Source organism: Acipenser ruthenus, chromosome 25, assembly GCF_902713425.1.
Source record: "Acipenser ruthenus chromosome 25, fAciRut3.2 maternal haplotype, whole genome shotgun sequence".
Taxonomy (NCBI): Eukaryota; Metazoa; Chordata; class Actinopteri; order Acipenseriformes; family Acipenseridae; genus Acipenser; species Acipenser ruthenus.
The window spans coordinates 23,127,294-23,146,701 of record NC_081213.1 but is presented as its reverse complement, the minus strand read 5'-3'; the positions used below and the strand labels follow the sequence as shown (position 1 = coordinate 23,146,701).

At 36.4% G+C, this 19,408-nt stretch overlaps 1 protein-coding gene across 3 annotated transcripts in view; it reads right to left on the bottom strand.

Moving 5' to 3' along the window:
• Window positions 1-517: 517 nt before the first annotated feature.
• Window positions 518-19,408, bottom strand: part of LOC117413733 (prickle-like protein 2) — a 72,553-nt gene continuing 53,662 nt past the window's right edge. For 2 of the 3 annotated variants that reach the window (XM_058999670.1, XM_058999672.1), the window contains 7 exons: window positions 12,287-12,470; window positions 9,075-9,188; window positions 8,382-8,519; window positions 5,927-6,130; window positions 5,255-5,441; window positions 2,775-3,617; window positions 518-2,013 (listed from right to left, as the gene is read on the bottom strand). In XM_058999670.1, coding sequence (XP_058855653.1) covers window positions 1,133-2,013; window positions 2,775-3,617; window positions 5,255-5,441; window positions 5,927-6,130; window positions 8,382-8,519; window positions 9,075-9,188; window positions 12,287-12,470 — 2,551 coding nt within the window. In that variant the 3' untranslated portion in view covers window positions 518-1,132. Of the gene's footprint in view, window positions 2,014-2,774; window positions 3,618-5,254; window positions 5,442-5,926; window positions 6,131-8,381; window positions 8,520-9,074; window positions 9,189-12,286; window positions 12,471-17,220; window positions 17,776-19,408 lie in introns of those variants that run through there. The other variant, XM_058999671.1, reaches the window with a different exon arrangement.

Here is a 19,408-nt window from a genome sequence, read left to right as displayed (position 1 = left end):
TGTGACAAACATTCAGCTCTTTCTTCATTAAAAAGTACTTGCATTTGGTTTGCATATTCCCATTTCTTTTATTAATAGGTTGCTTTAAGAATGGTCTGCCAACAAGAACTGACAAGAGATTCCCTTGCTACAAAGGGTATTATTAAAATGAGGAAAATCTTTTTATTTTTAAGGTTTACTTGATCTTCTCACTGCCATTTTGTTATTTCCTTGGTTAAATTTTGCCACTTTAGTGCCATTTCAAAACGTAATAAATCACATATTTTAACCACATGAAGTACACACTCTCATGACTTACTGTACAGCTATGGCCAAAAGTTTCGCACCACCCTATTGAATTAACTAATTTTGCTTCATAAAGTCGAAGGAAACTTGCTGAATAATGTTACATTAACATTGAATTGCATACCACTTTGTAGTTTTCCATTTACTTTACAAAAAACTGACACACATTGAAAAAGCTGTACATGAACTATATAGGAAAGGAAAAAATATAAATAAAAACACAGTACAAATGTTCAGTGAAATACTGTTTTAATTTCAATTCAAGACAGGGTCAGCAAATAAACATGCATGCATTTTTTTCCTAGAACTACCTTATAATACATAAATGCTTCTATCATTACAAAATATAAAAATATGTAGTAACTCATTTACACAATATGTACACTAAAACTTAATTAACTTAGTGAATTTATTTGTATATACATTTCATAAGAATTAAATTAAAAGCTATTAAACATGTAAGCTGGAAAATCGTATCTTCACTGATTGGCTAACTGATTAAAAAACAAAGGCAGTCACTAACATTGCTATTGTTGTTGGCAGTTTTTAATTACGGAGTGCAAGAACATGTTAGAAGGAAAAAAATGAATATAAACTTGATAACTATGTAGTAATAAACAACTTTTGAAACAGTGACAATGGCAAACATGCAAAATGTAATTGTGCGGTCAATAGTTACAGTATATCAAAATCACAGAACTTTTGATAGACAATATTAAAACCCCAATTTATGTTTTTCTTGTTTAAAAAAAAGTACTAAATAGACTTTCCCAAAGCGTTGGAGTGCAACTGTGCAAGCTAACATTTTTGAGTGGGATTAGACCCCCCCCCCCCCCCCCCCTATTCGTTAGGATATGATGCAGTTCTTGCTTTTCCTCCTTTTCCTGGTGCGAAGCTGGCCTCTGCCTCCCATTGTGGAAGAGCTGCCAAGCCCTGAAGATCCGTACCTGTGAAGATGTCCATCACTGGTGAGATAGCGGAGCTGGACAGGCTGTGGAATCGGCTCCCCCAGAAAGTATCCTTCATCTTCCGATTCCGATGAGGACGAGCAGGTGGAGCACCAGTCGTCATCTTCGTAGTCATCAAATTGAGGTCCTAGCCGATGATGGCTCGTGGGGTTTTGCAGTGTTAGATCAGAGGTGGTTCTGGGACAGCGGCCATAAGGTTCTCGTTTATAACCATACCCTAATGCATCTCTGCCGCCTCTGGGTAGCACAAATGGATCATACTCCTCTCTTAAATGCAATTGAGGCCTGTCTCTCACTTGGCTCTGCCTCTCAGCAGCGAGATTGAGTGCATTCTCTGAGCGGGAACGCCTGGACCTCCTGGGCCGGTGGTGATGGCGACGGCGCTGGTGCTCCTCCTGCCCTTGTGAGCGTCTGCGAGTCCGTTCACTCAGGGGAGGCAGTCTAGCATTAGGCTGATTGCTCACTCTGTTGACAGAATTTTCCTCCTCAAAAGTAAATCCCTGTGACCTCCTTACGTGTGCAGGCGACTCCCTGTACTGCACAGCGTACTTCAGTCTGTCAACAGGGGGCGCCATGTCATGATATGGCTGTACAGAATTCAAGCTCCTCAAAGACTCGGTGCTTCTGAACTGCACAGAAGAGTTTAGAGTTCCCATGTTGCTCTTTTCCGACACGTTCATTCCAGAGTCTTTGCTTAAATCCGGCATTGAAAACCTGGACAAATGCTCCTGGCGTTTGGTTACTCCATCTGCAGACGTTCCTAAATGATAAAAGATAAAATATAATATCTTAAATGAGCGTTTTAAGTTCTAGATTAACAAAGGTATTCAAATGTATAAATTATCATGAATCTAATAAAACCACTTTGCCTTCAAAAGTATGTTATTGCCATTTCTAAACCCGCAAGTACAGGCTTTTTTTTATTATTGAAGCACATGTTTATGAATGCTTCACATAACAGAAAAAAGCACTTTTAAAATTTTTTTTTACAAACAATCATTTTGGTAGAAAATGAATGTACTTTCAAAAAGTCTAGCACACACTTTAAAAAACGGTGCTGTTGTAGATACCTAATAAGAACATATGTACCTCAGCATTATCAATGGAGGGGGATGTTACTGCTTGCTTGATACATATATAATGCAAAGCTCTGCACTCGGTTGCCTTTCATCACACTGCGAGTGCTATATGCTGGAATTAGAAGCAGTTCTGCACTCTTTGCTTGTTAGCACATGCATATAAGAGAGTTTATGAACACTTGTGGTCATTTCTGATTTCATGATTCACTCTCCAGTCTCTTAATGTAACCCCAATAACAAACAAGGTTAACTGAGGTTAAGAACCTGTGTTATAAAACAAGCATCAACACCCCCTTTGTTATATGGCACACATTTTTGCATAACTAGCTCATCTTTTTCAGCGTGCATAAAACATGTCCCAGCAGCTACTGTTTTTATAGGGGTATTTTGAGTGTACATCTGATCCCTTATTATCAGAAAGCTGACAGTAGAGAAAGGGTACCTGTTGCATTGGATAGCGCCAGCGATTCCATTGAACCCCGTGGAGTTTGTTCCATTGGTGTAAGTTGCTCAGTAAAGCTAAGTGCATTGATCGGATTCCTGGTTCGACATTGCTGGGCAACCATCTCCTCTCTCTCGTAACCGTGAAGGCTCACACTTCTTTTCTCTGAAAACCCATGGCTGGAGACGTCGCTGTAACTGCCTTGCGGTGTCCTCAGCTTTGGAGAGAAATAGACCTCTTTACTCTCTTGGGTCCAGTTATCATGGTTGCCCTTCAGAGTAGAAGTCGAAGCCCTCTTGGAACTACTATGGTCTTTTGCCCACGTTTCTGGTTGCGCCCCAGGACTCTGTACAGAGTTATAGGTGGTCCGCACATTGCACTGGCTGAGAAGTTGTAAAGGACTTTGCATTTGCTCGGCTTTATGTCCATACTGGTAAAGTTCATCTCTGCTCTTCCGTGCTTGTGGTTCCCGGTTCAGACTGGGCGCTTGGCTCGACAGGCTCAGCAAATCCATTTGCAAAGAAAGTGGGTCAACGTCGGTAGAGAATCTGCTAGATGCCGCTAACATAGGCATGGCCTGCCTGGTGTCCAGTTTCCCACTGTTTCTTCCAATCTTTGCACTGCGACGGGATTCCCTCGATCTTGCACTTCGGAATGCAGAGTCAGAAGAATCTGAACCATTGGGGTCTTCACCTGCACTGCAAGCTCTGGAGCAAAATATCTGACCTTGCTTGGGAAGAAAAGGGCGCCCCAGGAGAGATTTCTTACATTGTGCACAACAAAAACAGGTCTCTGTAGCGTGCCAGTGTTGGCCATCATAGGTCATCTGGCCTTGATCGATACCTGAAAAAGAGGGTGGAAATGAGAGACATTTCAACAGCTAAGCTGCTGTAACAGATTCAAATAATACACATAATTGTGTACCGGCATGTTCTGGGACTGCTACGTTTTAAGGGACAGAACACAATAAAAATAAAAAAAGCTGTTTTAAGAATCAATGACTGCTATTGTTTTCATACTGTACAAATATTGTAATTTACCTGCAAGTCATTGGTAAATGTAAAATAATATTTGTCTACTGGAACAGAGTTTTATGATTGAGTGTTTAAAGTTATATTATCAAAGCTGTTCAAATTTAGAAAACCTCAGGTCTGGAATCTAACAGCTATTACCTTTTAAAAGCATTGCAAAACCAGAAGTGACTTGGCCTAAAAGTATATCTTACATAGTACAGGTATAATGCGTGAAGCAGTGTTTTTATTATACATGTGCAAGTATATTTACTGATTACTGGTATATTGGTGGTATATTCCCCACTTAATTCTGTTTTTTTGTGGGGGGTTTTTACCCACTGTAAATGCAGCTAGAATATTCTTCCAAAAAGTTCAAATGATTACCAAAAAACTACAAATAAATGTTAGGCAGGCCATCATCATAGATAAACAAAAAATATTAGCATATGCATCTTTTAGTTTTCAAAGTGTATTTTTGTGTCATGACATAGAAAACAAGTTTGCTGTAGTCCATAATGGGTCACATCTGGTTTCAGGCATGTTATTGTAGTTTAAATTTCAAATCAGTTTTCCTTAAAAGATATTACACAGTATGCTGTGTAAATTCCACTCGCTGGGTCAAGGGTCCATCTACTTTGCATGCTTAGACACAGCTAAACCTACTTTAGGTGGTCATTATGCGGCAATTTTGCTTCCCTTTGTGCAATTATTTTACTCAGCTACGCAAACTACTTTTAATAGTTTGTACAAGTCAACTTACAATTTAAATAATGATGCATGAGGTAAAACATTTTTTTTTGGTCTTAATGGAAATTTTAAAACAGGTGGTGTTCCCATATGCAGAATGGATTTCCCAGAGACAAAATTAAATAAATTTCCTAAAATAATTTGGTCTAGATCCATTAGCTGGAATACTGATTTCTTTTTAATGACCTTTCCAAGATGAATGGAAATGTTACTGGTCTTTCTAGCATGCATGAATTGCTCCTTTAATTCTGCTTCTATAAAATGAATGCTCCTTCTACTTTGTATTATCACAAAAATAATAATAATAATAATAATAATAATTTTCCAACAAGACAATATCCAGCTAATGGACCTGGACCAAATTATTTTAAGAGGCCATTTTATACAAAAAAATAAAAATAATTCTGTGAGATATCGTATTGTCACATAAGGACTGTGGCACTGTAAGCTTAATATATGGACTACAGCATCTAAACATCACGTTTGTATAAATCATCTAAAAATCAAAGTTGTTATATTCAGAAATGTAACCCATAAAGTTAATAAATCAAAGGTCCTAACTAAATAATCCTGAATGAAATGCAGATAGCTGATGCTGAAGGTCACATGATTATTATTGCTGATATAGACAGGTGTTCTGGGTGTTGCTGTTGAGCTCCAAAACTTTGAACAACACTGTGTTAATTTTCCATCAGTAGGGATGTGCAAATGCCTCCTTACCTATGTGTTCACCACACGTGTCACAGTACTCTGCATACAGGGACTCAAAGCAGTTACAGCAGTATGGTCTTCCTTCTTTCATAATGTATCTCTGGCCTCCCAGCACAGTCTCACATTCAAAACAACAGAAGTGTTTCATGTGCCAATGTCTTCCCTCGGCTTCTGTGCACTCATCTGCGAAAATGATCTACGAGAAGAAGAACGTGTATCTACTAATACCACAATGAAACCACTACCTGATAAAAGACAAACACTCCAGAAATAGACCTTGGATTAAGAGTGAAATTCAACCAAGCCTTAACAGTTTTAATCTCCGTCATAAATTATATATATATATATATATATAGATGTACTGTAGCAGAAGCAGAAAAACTGAATTTAGGGTAAAATGATACCAGTAAATGTAAATGCTTCCTTCATGTGTACAATAAGGTCTTCTCAAGCAGCAGCACACTATTTTTGTTTTACAATTTCAGTATATCAAAATACACACAATGAATCCCAACTCTGAAGTCAGGTAATGTCTAGCATGATACTGTAAAAAGCTCCTTTGAATGCAGGGATATATATATATATATATATATATATATATATATATATATATATATATATATATATTTTTTTTTTTTTTTTTACAAGATCAAAGCATTGTTTATCACAGCATACCCTTACCTCATCACAGGCTGTACATCTGGGTTTGAGGCGTTCAGCATGGTGCCTGCCACAGTATATCTTTCCATCTTGATAGAAATAAATGAGATCCACCAACAGTTCGTCACATATGCTGCATACAAAACAGTGTGGGTGCCAGCAAACACCATGGCCTGCTCTTGATGCAAACACAGCAATGTCTCCTCCATTGATCTGGCCTCCACACTGATTGAACAAGGAACAAAAAAAATAATAATAATGGGACATTCGGTATAATGAAGATGAACGGCCATACAATTCCAATGGCTCATCTTTTACATTACACCTATTATATCTATTTGCAACTATTATTTTAAATTGTTACCAAATAGACACTGTTAAGTCATTTTATAATTCAGACGCAGACCTGTCAATCTATGATAACTTGTACTTGTACATAAATGGTATAAATGAAACACTTTGCAGTAATTATGTGTATAATTGCTCGCTGACCCTTGGGAGCCCAATGAAAATTAGATTCTCAGCCGTATGAAATATTTCATGGATCTATCTATAGTACAAAATTAATACAAATTATTTTGTACCAACTTGGAGGAGTCAAACAATGATTAATCTAAAATGTAGTTATGCCTTTTAATAAGACATATCTGTCTGTTTCAATCATACCAAAAAGTCTGCCTAAAGCAGCATTAAAAGATCTTCTGAAGAGACTTATACCAACTGTATGTATATATATATATATATATATATATATATATATATATATATATATATATATATATATATATATATATATAGCTCTGGAAAAAATTAAGAGACCACTGCAAAATTATCAGTTTCTCTGGTTTTACTATTTATAGGTATGTGTCTGGGTAAAATGAACATTTTTGTTTTATTCTATAAACTACTGACAACATTTCTCCCAAATTCCAAATAAAAATATTGTCATTTAGAGCATTTATTTGCAGAAAATGACAACTGGTCAAAATAACAAAAAAGATGCAGTGTTGTCAGACCTCGAATAATGCAAAGAAAATAAGTTCATATTCATTTTTAAACAACACAATACTAATGTTTGAACTTGGGAAGAGTTCAGAAATCAATATTTGGTGGAATAACCCTGATTTTCAAGCACAGCTTTCATGCGTCTTGGCATGCTCTCCACCAGTCTTTCACATTGATGTTGGGTGACTTTATGCCACTCCTGGCGCAAAAATTCAAGCAGCTCGGCTTTGTTTGATGGCTTGTGACCATCCATCTTTTTGGTTATTTTGACCAGTTGTCATTTTCTGCAAATAAATGCTCTAAATGACAATATTTTTATTTGGAATTTGGGAGAAATGTTGTCAGTAGTTTATAGAATAAAACAAAAATGTTCATTTTACCCAAACACATACCTATAAATAGTAAAACCAGAGAAACTGATAATTTTGCAGTGGTCTCTTAATTTTTTCCAGAGCTGTATATACACACACACACACACTCATACATACGGTTGGTATATATATATATATATATATATATATATATATATATATATATATATATATATATATATAAAAGGCATCTGTGCACTCGTTGTGCAAGTAAAACCCCAATGAATGTATTCATTTTTCCCATCAACATCTGTTCTGGCAAAAAAGATACAGTAAAACTAATGTTACTTACTTAAACATATAATTTACTTGTCACTCTTAAGGCACGATCTTATCGTAACCACACTTTAAACCATCAGTGGGATTGACTGAAATATTTGTGAAGCTTAATCCATTACATCAAATTCATGTTTATCTAGCGCAGTTATTTTTTTTGAAGTACAATTAAACAATATAATGGTTGACTTACTCATAAAAGCTATACCATGTATAGAAACACATGCTGTAAAAGGCTTGTTATTTGTTGCTGACGTAAGTGCTTTGTAGAGAGAAAATGTAAAGGACCCCAAGTATTTTTTGTCAAGGTGACAAAAGCTACTTGAACATTTTTGTTTTAAAATTGCATTGGTGCTGTTCGTGAGAATTTATTTTCAATTTCTTAAAGTGTTGCTTACTGTACATGTAATGAGTCTGTAGCTAGTGATGATTCTGCTGGCTATAAATCATCCATAAATACTGTATTCCTGTGCAAAATAAATACACGCAAAAAGATTGGTAGTGTCCCAGACACAAGTTTGTTACTTGCATTTGAGACGAGAGCTTATTGATTGTCTTTGTTCTTTTTTTGTTTGTTTTTTTTAATTCTAACCTCAGGTGCTATTTTTTCACCTATATTTTTACAAACAAACATACATTTCAGACTGAACAGCCCACACAGTGTTCGAAGTAAAAAGAATGTAGAAAGCCAACAAGCTTCCCCAATTGGCCTAAACTACCCATTCCACATAAACAAATCATAATACAAGGTTCTGTCTGAGACTTGGACAAGTAAGTTTGTTCTGCTATTTCAGCCTTTTTTTAATTATTTAGCAAAGGATTACCTGTTCACAGATTGCCCCCGTCATAGTCACAGGGAAAGGTCTCACATTGCCTCTTCCAAGATTCTCTCTTTTCCTCTGGTTACTAAAGAGCTTCAGCTCCCTTTTTTCTTCATCATCCAATGAGTTACAATAACGAACCTACAAATAAAAACCAGGACAGACAGGTTTAGAACTGTACTGTTTTGAAGTTGGTAAATGCAGAATGCAAAAATGGAAAATGGCCCAGATTTAACAAAATGGTTATTTGTTTTCTTAAAAAAATTCAATGTTTGGCCACCAGGTTGCGGTATGTGTAGATTCCATTAGAATAGAAACAAAAACCCCTTAAAAGTCAAGTGATTTTAAAACTAAATGCAATCTCTACCAAGTATTAAATGTCATTTTATAAGACAGAATGTAAAGGGAGTTGTACAGGAAGGAGAAATGCAGGGTATTTTTACATTTATCAGTACAGAAAAGAGTAGAATCAAAAGACATTAATAGTAAATTAGAAAGTAAATGAAAGCACATTCTTAGGCATGAAACCAAGCCAAGTCTTAATAAATTAAAAACAGCCTTGTGGAATTACTAAAAAAAAAAAAAAAAAACACAACCAAGAAAAACAATTTGTCCAAATTGTCACGCTTTTGCAGACACCATTTTCCATCGTAAGGTAATAAAGAACATGGCCCCTGGTAATAGAGAAACCCTAACCTCATTGTCATGTGGAGGCAACTGATGGAGAAGCTGCTTGATTCTGTATTTCTCTCCAGGGCTGTTAACATAGGGCACCCTGTCCTCAGGAAGGCAGTTGTAATACTGGTGAACCTGTGGGGAATTTCATTGGATATTTTAAAACTGAAGCACTGGTAATGGCACACACTGAGGGCACCAATCACCAAGATTTTTTTTTTTTTTTTTTTTTAAATAAAAATGTTTTCTAAAATTTAGACAAATAAGCACCATTATGCTGATAAATACATTTGAAAAATGCCTTCTAAAATGGTTGACATTTTTACAGACCAAGTCATTAACAGACCACATTGTGCAAGGGTTTTATGGAGATGCATGTAATGTATAAATAATTTAGATGTTTTGAGGCAGATACACAGTTGGCTGGTACCCGTTTTTATTTTCCAGATAATCAGCATTAGAAACACTCAAGTCACATCTTTTAAAAAAAAAAAAAAAAACACACTTTAAACTTTTTACTTATAAAACAGAGATAAACATATGACAGCTATTTAAAAAGAGGTTTCAATATGCATTTGTTTTACAGAACAAACACAGCAGATTCAGACTTGCTTATCTTTTGATCTCACATTTATGACTTACAATAAGCAGCTGGCCATCCAACAATATGATTTAACATCATGATTTACATTTAACATCGTGATTTACAAGTTTAATTAAAAAAAAAAAAAAAAAAACAACAACATTTGAAATATTTCAGCTATCCACATATTCGCACAGTCCCTTAAACCACTGGATTCTTTCATTAGGAATGAAAGTCCCTTTAATGGACTAATTAGTCGACTTCGATGCTGCCAGAGCTGAGACAAGGGCACAGTTGTTGCCAGGTTGTGATGTTTATGTCTTTAAAAATGCCAAGACTGAAATAAAAAAGAATAAAACAAACAAGAAAAGTACAGACAGGAATGCTGTGGAATGACAGCTGAAATGAAATGCTGTTGAAATGAATACATACAGTCTGATTTTTTAATACAAGAATCTCTATCAAACATACACACCCATTCACTTACTACCTACAGTTTATCACCACTTTCTTTCCAATGAAAGCACATTGGCTCGATATTGATAACAGATTACCTATATAGAATAGCCTTTCTGATATTTTAAGTATATATAATTTTAAACAAATGAAGTCTTGAACTAGATCATTGAATTTTATTGGGGTGCTATACCCATCACAGCTATCAAAAATAGATAGTCAGAACCGAACAGACTAATTAAGTGAGATTATAGTGCTTCTAAAGAACCATTGAGACTTGTGTTAGGTGTCAGAAAAATTACTTGGGAAAACCAGTATTTGAGTTCCCTATAAGAAAGAATAACATTTAAAATATTTCATAGGGACATAAGGGGCTATGACAATACATATTACAGTGATTCTAGCTCTTACACACACTTACACACACACACACACACACACACACACACTATATATATAGGTGCAATTAAAACCACAACGAATGTATTCATTTTATGGAATATATCAGAGCTCTGTTGCCAGTAAAACTAATGTTACTTACTTAAACATATCATTTAGTCATCACTCTTAAGACACAATCTTATCGTAACCACACGTTTAATCATCAGTGGGATTGTTTGAAATGTTTGAGAAGTTTCACGCATTGCATGATGTTCACTATATATCTCTTACTTTGCAGCATTTATCTGGGGCAGATTTTCTTTTATGTACAATGAAGTATATATATATATATATATATATATATATATATATATATATATATATATATATATATATACACACACATACTGTGCTCTGCAATTCAACACACAAGATTGTCCATTGCCTATTCCCACAGTGAAAATCCCAGAGGCTGGGCGAGGGTTTGGCTTTAGTTACGTGTAAGCAATGCAATTGCGGACGAGAACATTTTCCTTCAGAATTTATTTTTGCAAAAAACCAAACACCTCCCGAAACCTGAATTAGGAAGGTGTTCATTAAGAAGAATGTATTGGCTGTGGAAAGGGGAAGGCATTTTCTCATTTTGCATTGTTCTTGGCTTTACACTGCTTTGGGGCGTGCAGCTCAGTCAGCGATGATAACCTATTATTATTATTAGCCTTCCTAGCAATTTCATCTAGTCATGTACAGAATAATCATTTCCGCTCATCAGCATTTTGCAGAGAAGTTATAGCTGTATAAGGAGGGTTTTATTGACCTTTAGAAGTCTCCAGCTGAGACTATATCAAAGCTAACCTCACCTCACATAGTTTTTTTTGGTATCAATGCTCAAACCGACAGGGAAGAAAAACTCTAATGCTACTTTTTTGTACCTGGATTGTGTGAAGTGTTAAGCACTTATACCTAAGAGGGTTTTGTAATGTGCAAAAGGATCGTAATGTGGATTATGTCCAAAGGCAAAATGCAAATTCACATTTTTTTTTCAGTGAATTACGCAGTTTAGTATCCCTGTCTATATAAATTCAACTTAGACAAGGGAAATTGGACAAGAGGTGACCTTAAAATCCAGGTTATTTTACTGTTTGGTCCAGAAAAAATAATGGTTCTTCAAGATGGTCAATCTGGCAGACATGACCCTAAAACCAGTCATTCAATTATCTCACCACAGTATTGTAAAAACTGTTCAATAATATAGTCTTCTGACTGAAAAATACAGTTCATTTATTACATTCATTTCACATGTGACCTTTAAAAGAGCTGCATTCATAGAAGACATCTATGAGCCAATGACTTATTGACTTATACATTTACTCTGAAATGAGACATACCATTTCGTTAATTAACAAAAAGAAATACCCATCTGGAAATACAGTCCCTGCTCTGTAAAGTGCTGGTCACACAATTTAGGCACATTTTTCAAGCTGGATACAGGGATGCCTATTTGAGTGCTTTTGTAAATAATTAAATCAGTCACTAATACATGTTATTTGTTAAAACCTTCTTTATATAATACTATGCTACTAAAATGTTCATTCTCTTCTGTATCCAAACCACAGGGATACTGTAAAACCATTCTCCGACTACTCTTTGAAAATATACTGAACCAAAATTAGACCCCAGGAGGGTGACTTGAACATTTCCAGAACACATGAATAATGAATAATCCCTCCCCTGAAAAAAATCACGCCAAGCAATCACATTTGTATACAATTAAAAAGATAATGGTACTAAAATGTAAAGTAAATAAACAAACCTGTTCTGGTTTTAATCCAGGGGGGACCCACGCATACTCCTCCAGGGCACAGCCGGAGTCATCGTCAGACGTGGAGTTGCGTTGAAAGTCATACATGAGTTTGTTCACAGTCTTCTCCATTTCCAAAGGCATCACTGCCACAACATGCTCCTCCCGCGGGCACTTACAGTGAAGGCAAATCTTCCTGCAGAGAGCAAGAAAGCCATTTGTGAGTTGAATGTTCTTAGAGAAACTATTTAGGTGATTCTGTCCAATCAGCGGCGCTGGGACACAGAACTATAAACACATTCTTTGGCAGTGTGACTTTGGCAGTAGCCCAATGCATCCAAGGCAGCTTTCTAATCCAGCGTGTGTGTCTTTTGTGGAATATAACCCCTTTGTGTTATGACAGCCTGTGAGGGTCAGGAGACAAACTTGATTGTTAAAACTGCTGAAACCAAGTCCTTTCCTTCTTCATACCAACAAGGCAGTACCAGCACAACTGATCAGCTCAGTTACCACTCCAAAAAGCCAATAGGCACATTTTTTACTGGTGACATACACAGCATTAAGAGTTTTTAACAGTAAAAGCAGGATCTTGAGTGTTTAATTGAGCATCCAACTAATGAGACTTGGATAACTATCGTCGTAACTATTAATAATAAACTTTCTTTACGTTTTATTTTTTAAACCCTTAGTATATATTCAGCTTACATTTTGAATTATGTGGCCCAGAGGCAGTTTGATTGGATGAGTTTTTTAATTTTTTTAATTTTGAACAAAAGTGAACAATCCTAAATATTCACAGCCACTCGAAGGTTCGACCCCCTTTTGCATGTTTAAAGCAATGTTATGTATGTACGAGAGTTTGCGAAGGTGCTAGAGCTATCTTTTTTTTTTTTCTTAAAACAATACTAGTGTTGTCTGTGTTTGTTTCTTGAGTCTACAGGCTTAACTTAGTTAAGGAATGGATTTGTGCCAGAAATTCCTATTTCCTGCTATTCGTCAGATCAAAAATACACAAAGATCTAAACAGACAGTCTGCATCTGTTTTGTATCCATCCACAATAGAGGACTCGGCCTGTGGCTCCCGCCTTCAAGAATAACAGCGCTCGTTTCCAGGGTCCAGAGTGCTACAGCTAGTTTAAACGGCTCCTGTTATGAAAAGTCAAAACACTATGAAAACAAACTGCCCAAGCTAATTTCAAACTTCATTTACTGTCTAAATACCACACTGACAGGCAAATGTCTCAGAAAAGGTGTATTTCTAAGCTGGTGCAGACTCGTACATTGTTAATGCACCAGTAAATATTCAATTTGTGTGTTTTAAAACACGTAAAAAAAATAAATAAAAATCACAAAAATCATATCGAAAGTTGAGTCAAGTAATTCTGTTACCCAGCAGCACCATAATAAAAGTAATTTTTAAAAAAAAAAATTTGTTTCAATATACCAATTTTGACTGTTTCTGAGAGAATATTGAGACTATGAAGCCAAGCACATTAATAGTCTCTGGTTAACACCAGGCTTTACATGAATATTTAAACTAAACTGAATTGATGAAATGCTGATGTCATCTAACAGTACGGTGTCCGTCCGTCCCCCCCCCCACCACCACCACCACATCTCTCTCCATTCATTTCATTTCTATCAGAATCACTCCAGCACCTGGTCTGGATTGTTTGGAACAGCTGAGGTTTAGAAATGACTCCAAAAACTATGTACTGAGCAGCACTAAGGTTGTTTTTCATGGTGAGTATGATTACAAGTTAGTATTGTCTGCATATGGAGAGCAAAGTCAAAGTATTCTCTTGTTAAACTTCCCATTAACTCAAAAGTAATTAGGTTGGACCCACTAGTCTGACAGGCAACACAGGTCTGATACATGCAAGTGGCAGACGAAATCAGATGGAGTCCAGGCTGGATGGTTAATGGTTAATTAAACGTCTCCAAATGCAAAAACGCCTTCCCCAGAAAGACAGTAACAAGCATGGCTTACTGACAAAGCTGTCACCGACCTGTCACGACGACAGGCAGCATCAACGCATCACCGTCACAAGTAAGAAGGACTTGTCCTGATCGAGCCTGAAGGGGAAGCAGTGTTTAATAAATGCAGCTCGTTCTTTTTGATTGCATTTGATGTATCCATAATTAGGGGTTATGTTTAAGTATTCGCCTTCGGTTACAAAATGTTTAACGCGCAAGACTTTGTCTTTTGTTTCCTTTTAGACTATGAATTGCAATGTAACCTTGGCTGGAAAACGGGGTCACCTTAAATAACGGTAATTGGCTTTATCAAGGCACAATTCCTTGTGACAGGTGGAAAATAAAATCCCATAATATCCCCCTAGCTCACAACAAGCTAAGCATTCTGATTTGCCCTCAAGCTCTGTCTTTGTTTCACCTTAAAATATTTTAATTCGAGTGGTAGACAATACAATCCAGTTCACGTCCTCAAACAAATGAAGAGATATATCTTGACCACAAATATTACCCAGGCTTGAACTTGCCTTTATCAAGTCCAGAAGGATGAAAGTCAAAACCTTAAAGCTTTCCTATTATAGCTCCTGAGCACCAGGAATGACAGTAATCCGCTGTATGCATGATGTAAGGGCACAGCCATTCAGTGCAATGTGCTAAACATCAGATGTGTTGCCAAATTAACAGTAAATCCAGTGCAGACATAATGCCTAACCTAGCCATAGACAAATCAATTTACAGTATGGTATGTCAGCAAAAAAAGAAAAAAAAAACAAGCATACCAAATGTTGTTCTCCAGAAACCATGCAACATGTGGCAGGGTCTTAAAAATGTGAATGTCTTTCTTGCCCTCAGAGCCTTTTGATGTGGCTCCCAGAATCATAACAGAATGCTTACAAAGTCCTTGTTGCCTTTCCATAGCGTCATCCCCCCCAGTTGGTTTTAAACAACATCACCAAATAATTCACAGCCCTATTCAGAGCAGCTGGTAGAAAACATCAGCCAATGTTTGCTCTGACATTGTCCCGGATGGTCATTCTTTACACCCCTTAGCTAGCAGTGTCAGATTAAGGGTTAATTCAACATGCGGGTGTGCTTTCCTGTGCTTCCAGGCACCTAGATGAAAAACAGTGGATTGCACTGTGGTCTGTTTACACACTTAAAAGAAAATAAATCTTAAAAACAAATACATATATAAAAATTTAAAAAATGGCATGCAGATCATTTTTTGGTTACTAGCTGGATTTTGTGCAGCTTCAAGAGTGACCGTTCAAAAAAAAAAAAGAAAAAAGAACAGAAAAAACGACATGGTCCTATTCTAAAACTGTAATAATAGAATGGGTTCCACCTTTACAAGATTACTCTTTTCACCTGCCATCATAAAATCATAATCCTTCCTTCTCTCTGCACAGCACAGGCACCTGTGCGGAATGCGTATTAATGGAACACATTTTAGGCAACACGGCAGACAAATCTACTGCTGACAGTGCTAATAAATACCTAATCTTTTCATCTTGATTCAATAAGCACACTGTTTGAACAGTAATCTCTTAGGCAGTAAAATATCCTCTTTTTTAAAAATCATGTAACATCATTTAAATAAAGCAGTAAGATTTTTTTCCTCTTTGTGAACACACGCATCACAATGTATGATTCAGAATAGTAGCTTAGTAGCTGAATTCAAGGTTCACAACGGTGCAGTAAAATGAATAAACAACTTAGACAGGATATAACTGATCTATGTCTGTAGTTTAAGGTATTGTAATTATTCAGGGCTGTGACTGACATACTGTCTTTTGAGACTCGGTAACCCATCTGTGAAAGCCATCACTGGGCTCACTGTTTGTGTATTCTGATAGTGAGAACTGCCTAAGGCTCTACTAAGAGTAGATGTCTTTTGTGTTGTTTAATGATGTTTAAATTGCGAATGGCTAAAATGTTAATTGGAAATCTAAATAAAGCCGGAAAGCACTGTACCCATGAACTGGACGCTTAGAAGAATTTCAATTCTCAGAAATGGCATTTGGGTAACCATATGCCCAGGTATACGACTTGGTTTAATGGGGGAATAATGGCTGTGGGGGAGTTCTTTGCTTCATTTCTGCATCTTTACAAAGATTGAGCTACATCTGCTGGAGTCACATTATTCTACCGTTATTCTGTTCAAATGCTAATCCAGGATGACCCATTCTGATTCAATCAATCAATCCACAGGACAGTCAAACCACCATGACTAAAAAACAAAGAGTAATCAGATTAAAACCTTTACCAGAGCACGGGTCATGTCCACATCACAAACAGCAACATACAACAAAACTACAGCTGTATCCTTTTAAAAACATGTATTTAAAAAGGAGAACAAATGCAGTACAAAATGTAAGAGACCCACATCTGACAAATTCTGAACAAAACTGACTTCTGGTTTAAAAAAGGGTAATCAAGATTTATTTTATTTAAGCTGTAACAGTTCTAATCAAAAATGTAAAATCCTGATGTCTTTATGCTGCTTATTACCATAACATGTCAGCTTCTTATCCCCCAGATAAATTAAATTATGAAAGGGCATAGTTTTGAGTTCATTACAATTTCCTGAAATGATTATATTTCCTATTGGTGTTTACCTTATACTTTGCATGTTGTTTCAGACAATGTATCTGAATGCACAGCAGGACTATGCAAAACATACTGCAGGACTCTGATGCTAACACAGATTTTCAGATAGAAAATATGAGAGATGTAATAGTAGGTCTGACTTATCTACAGTGCACACAAAATCCAACATTTCATTTCAGAAATTGAAAATCCTTTCAAATGTCACAGAAATCATGAACCTTAACCTACCAAGGTTAAATAAAGAAATTCAATTGAGGTCAAAGAAAATGTAGGTTCAACCAGGCATAACAATTGTAAACATTTTAAAAATGGTATCCGTCCAGTATTTTATCAAGCAAACGCAAACCATTATTATTTCTTACCTTTCAATGCAGTCTCTGAAAGCTAGTCAGCACCCTGTTCCCTGGTGGGGTTTGTTTTTATAGTGCGCTGTTCATTGCAAACCTCCTCAAACAGCATACGCACCACCACAATGTGATAAACCATCCTATTCCCAATCCTTTCTGTGCAACGCTGCTAGTTGCTTCTACAGAGTGAGCAGCAAGCTTTTGTCAAAGCCTTTCAAGAGACACATATCAAACTTGCAGATTCCTGGAAAAAAAAAAAAAATCTCAAAGCCGAGTGCCAGCAGGTCAAGCACTGTCTCTGCACTTTGTTTTCACAAGACTTTTGGAAACGTAAACTGTCCTCCCTTACAATTTGTGCTTTGTTCCTTTTCCTCTAAAAAAAAAAAAAAAAAACACATATATCCTCCTCTTCTTCCTTTGCAGAAACCCAAATGAATCCAACAGGCTCAGCCTCCAGTTTATTAAATGAAGCTTATAGACAAGCAAGCCAGAGTATGTTTAACTTGATCTCCAAGGTCTCCCCAGCACAAGACATTTGAAAGGAAATCTGCAGCCTTGCCAGCGCAGTCACTGAGCAGGAGTACTGACTGTTGCAGTCTGCACACCTCCTGCATGCTAATGAAAGCAGTGATGTCAGCAAGTCAACGTCCTTACATCAGTATAATTAGCAGTATGAACGACTGGCATTTTTTATTCGTTTGCATGTAAATCAGGCAATTTCCCTCAATCAACAGCCCCAGGGCTAGTCGCACATTCTTCAAGATTGCAGGGTCTATCCACCCAAATTAGTGGCGCTTCTGGGTGGACAAAATACTGGCTTTTGAAGCTGTAAGCATTTGGATCTCTTGGATTACGGCTTTGAACCAACAATCGTTGACCATTAGCAGCTCCTGCCTGCCATTTACAACACAATGTATTCCTGGGTGTAATGCCACAGCTTTTTCCTTAAAAACAAAATCAATATTATTTTTCTTTAATGAGCAATCGCTACAGAAACATTGATTTGGAGCTCTCACTGGTGTCAAAATTGTACATTTGTGATTTTGCTCCAACTTCATATACACCTCTGTATAACACGAAACCTAGTAGAAAATTGCAGTAAAAATCCAGGCAACATTTATTATAAAAGTATTTTATGTTGCCCTCAAGGATATTTTTAAATTCTTGTCACAAATGTCTAAATTAATGGGATGTCCCTATTCAATGTTTCTTAATTGTTGGGTCCCGAACTGTCTTTAGGCGTTTATTGAATTGCTTTCATTTATTCCTCCCTTTAATATCTTGCAAAACTGGGATTACCGGTTCATATCATTACTTCTCTTGATGGGGAAACCATAGCCCAAGGCTTCCCCTCTGATATTATGACTACTGTTCTTAAAACCCCATCATGTCTGTCTGGTATGGCTGGCAGCAGTATTCTGTTATGGATCGGGATTCAAAAGCAATTTCAGAATTAAAAAACAAAACAAACTTTTCTGAAGCATTAATGCAAAATTACGGGAAGCTAATATTTATATCATTTCTAGTTGTAGTGGGTTATTGCACCTCCCGACTAGTTCCCAGGTAAGGGGAAGTCATTTACAACAACATTGCTATATGTATGTATGTATGTATGTATGTATGTATGTATGTATGTATTTGAATTTAACAAAGGGACATTTCATTTACAAGTATTTCCTTTGGAAGCAAATTAGAAACTAAACATTTAGAACCGAAAAAATGCGATTAACATTAAAATTATGAAACATGGTTCAATGATTACAACGCTGATAGAAACTCACTAATTGTATTGAAATCTGCCCAGATTTGAGATCAATCTAAGAGCTGCAGTTAAAGTTTGATATATGTGTGTGTGTGTGTGTGAAACGCCCACACAGATCACTATGGTGATTGTTTGAACACAGTTCCATTTTAAAAGCTGTTATATTCTAAAGCATTTCAAATTCTTTTGCTTTTATTCGTGGAAAGTACAAGCTTTGCTTCATTACAGCGGTGATCTGACATAAACATCTTCACGACTTAATCACATCATTAAACTGATTCAGTAATCACTGCTGGGTGAGTCCTATACTATAATATGCAATGCTATATCTGCCTCTACCTTCTCACCTCATCCGTACAAACTATTAATACCAACATGCCTTAAAGGTTACTTCCTGCTTCGTGAGCTTGTTTCCTGAAGAAAAAAAAAAAAAAAAAAAAA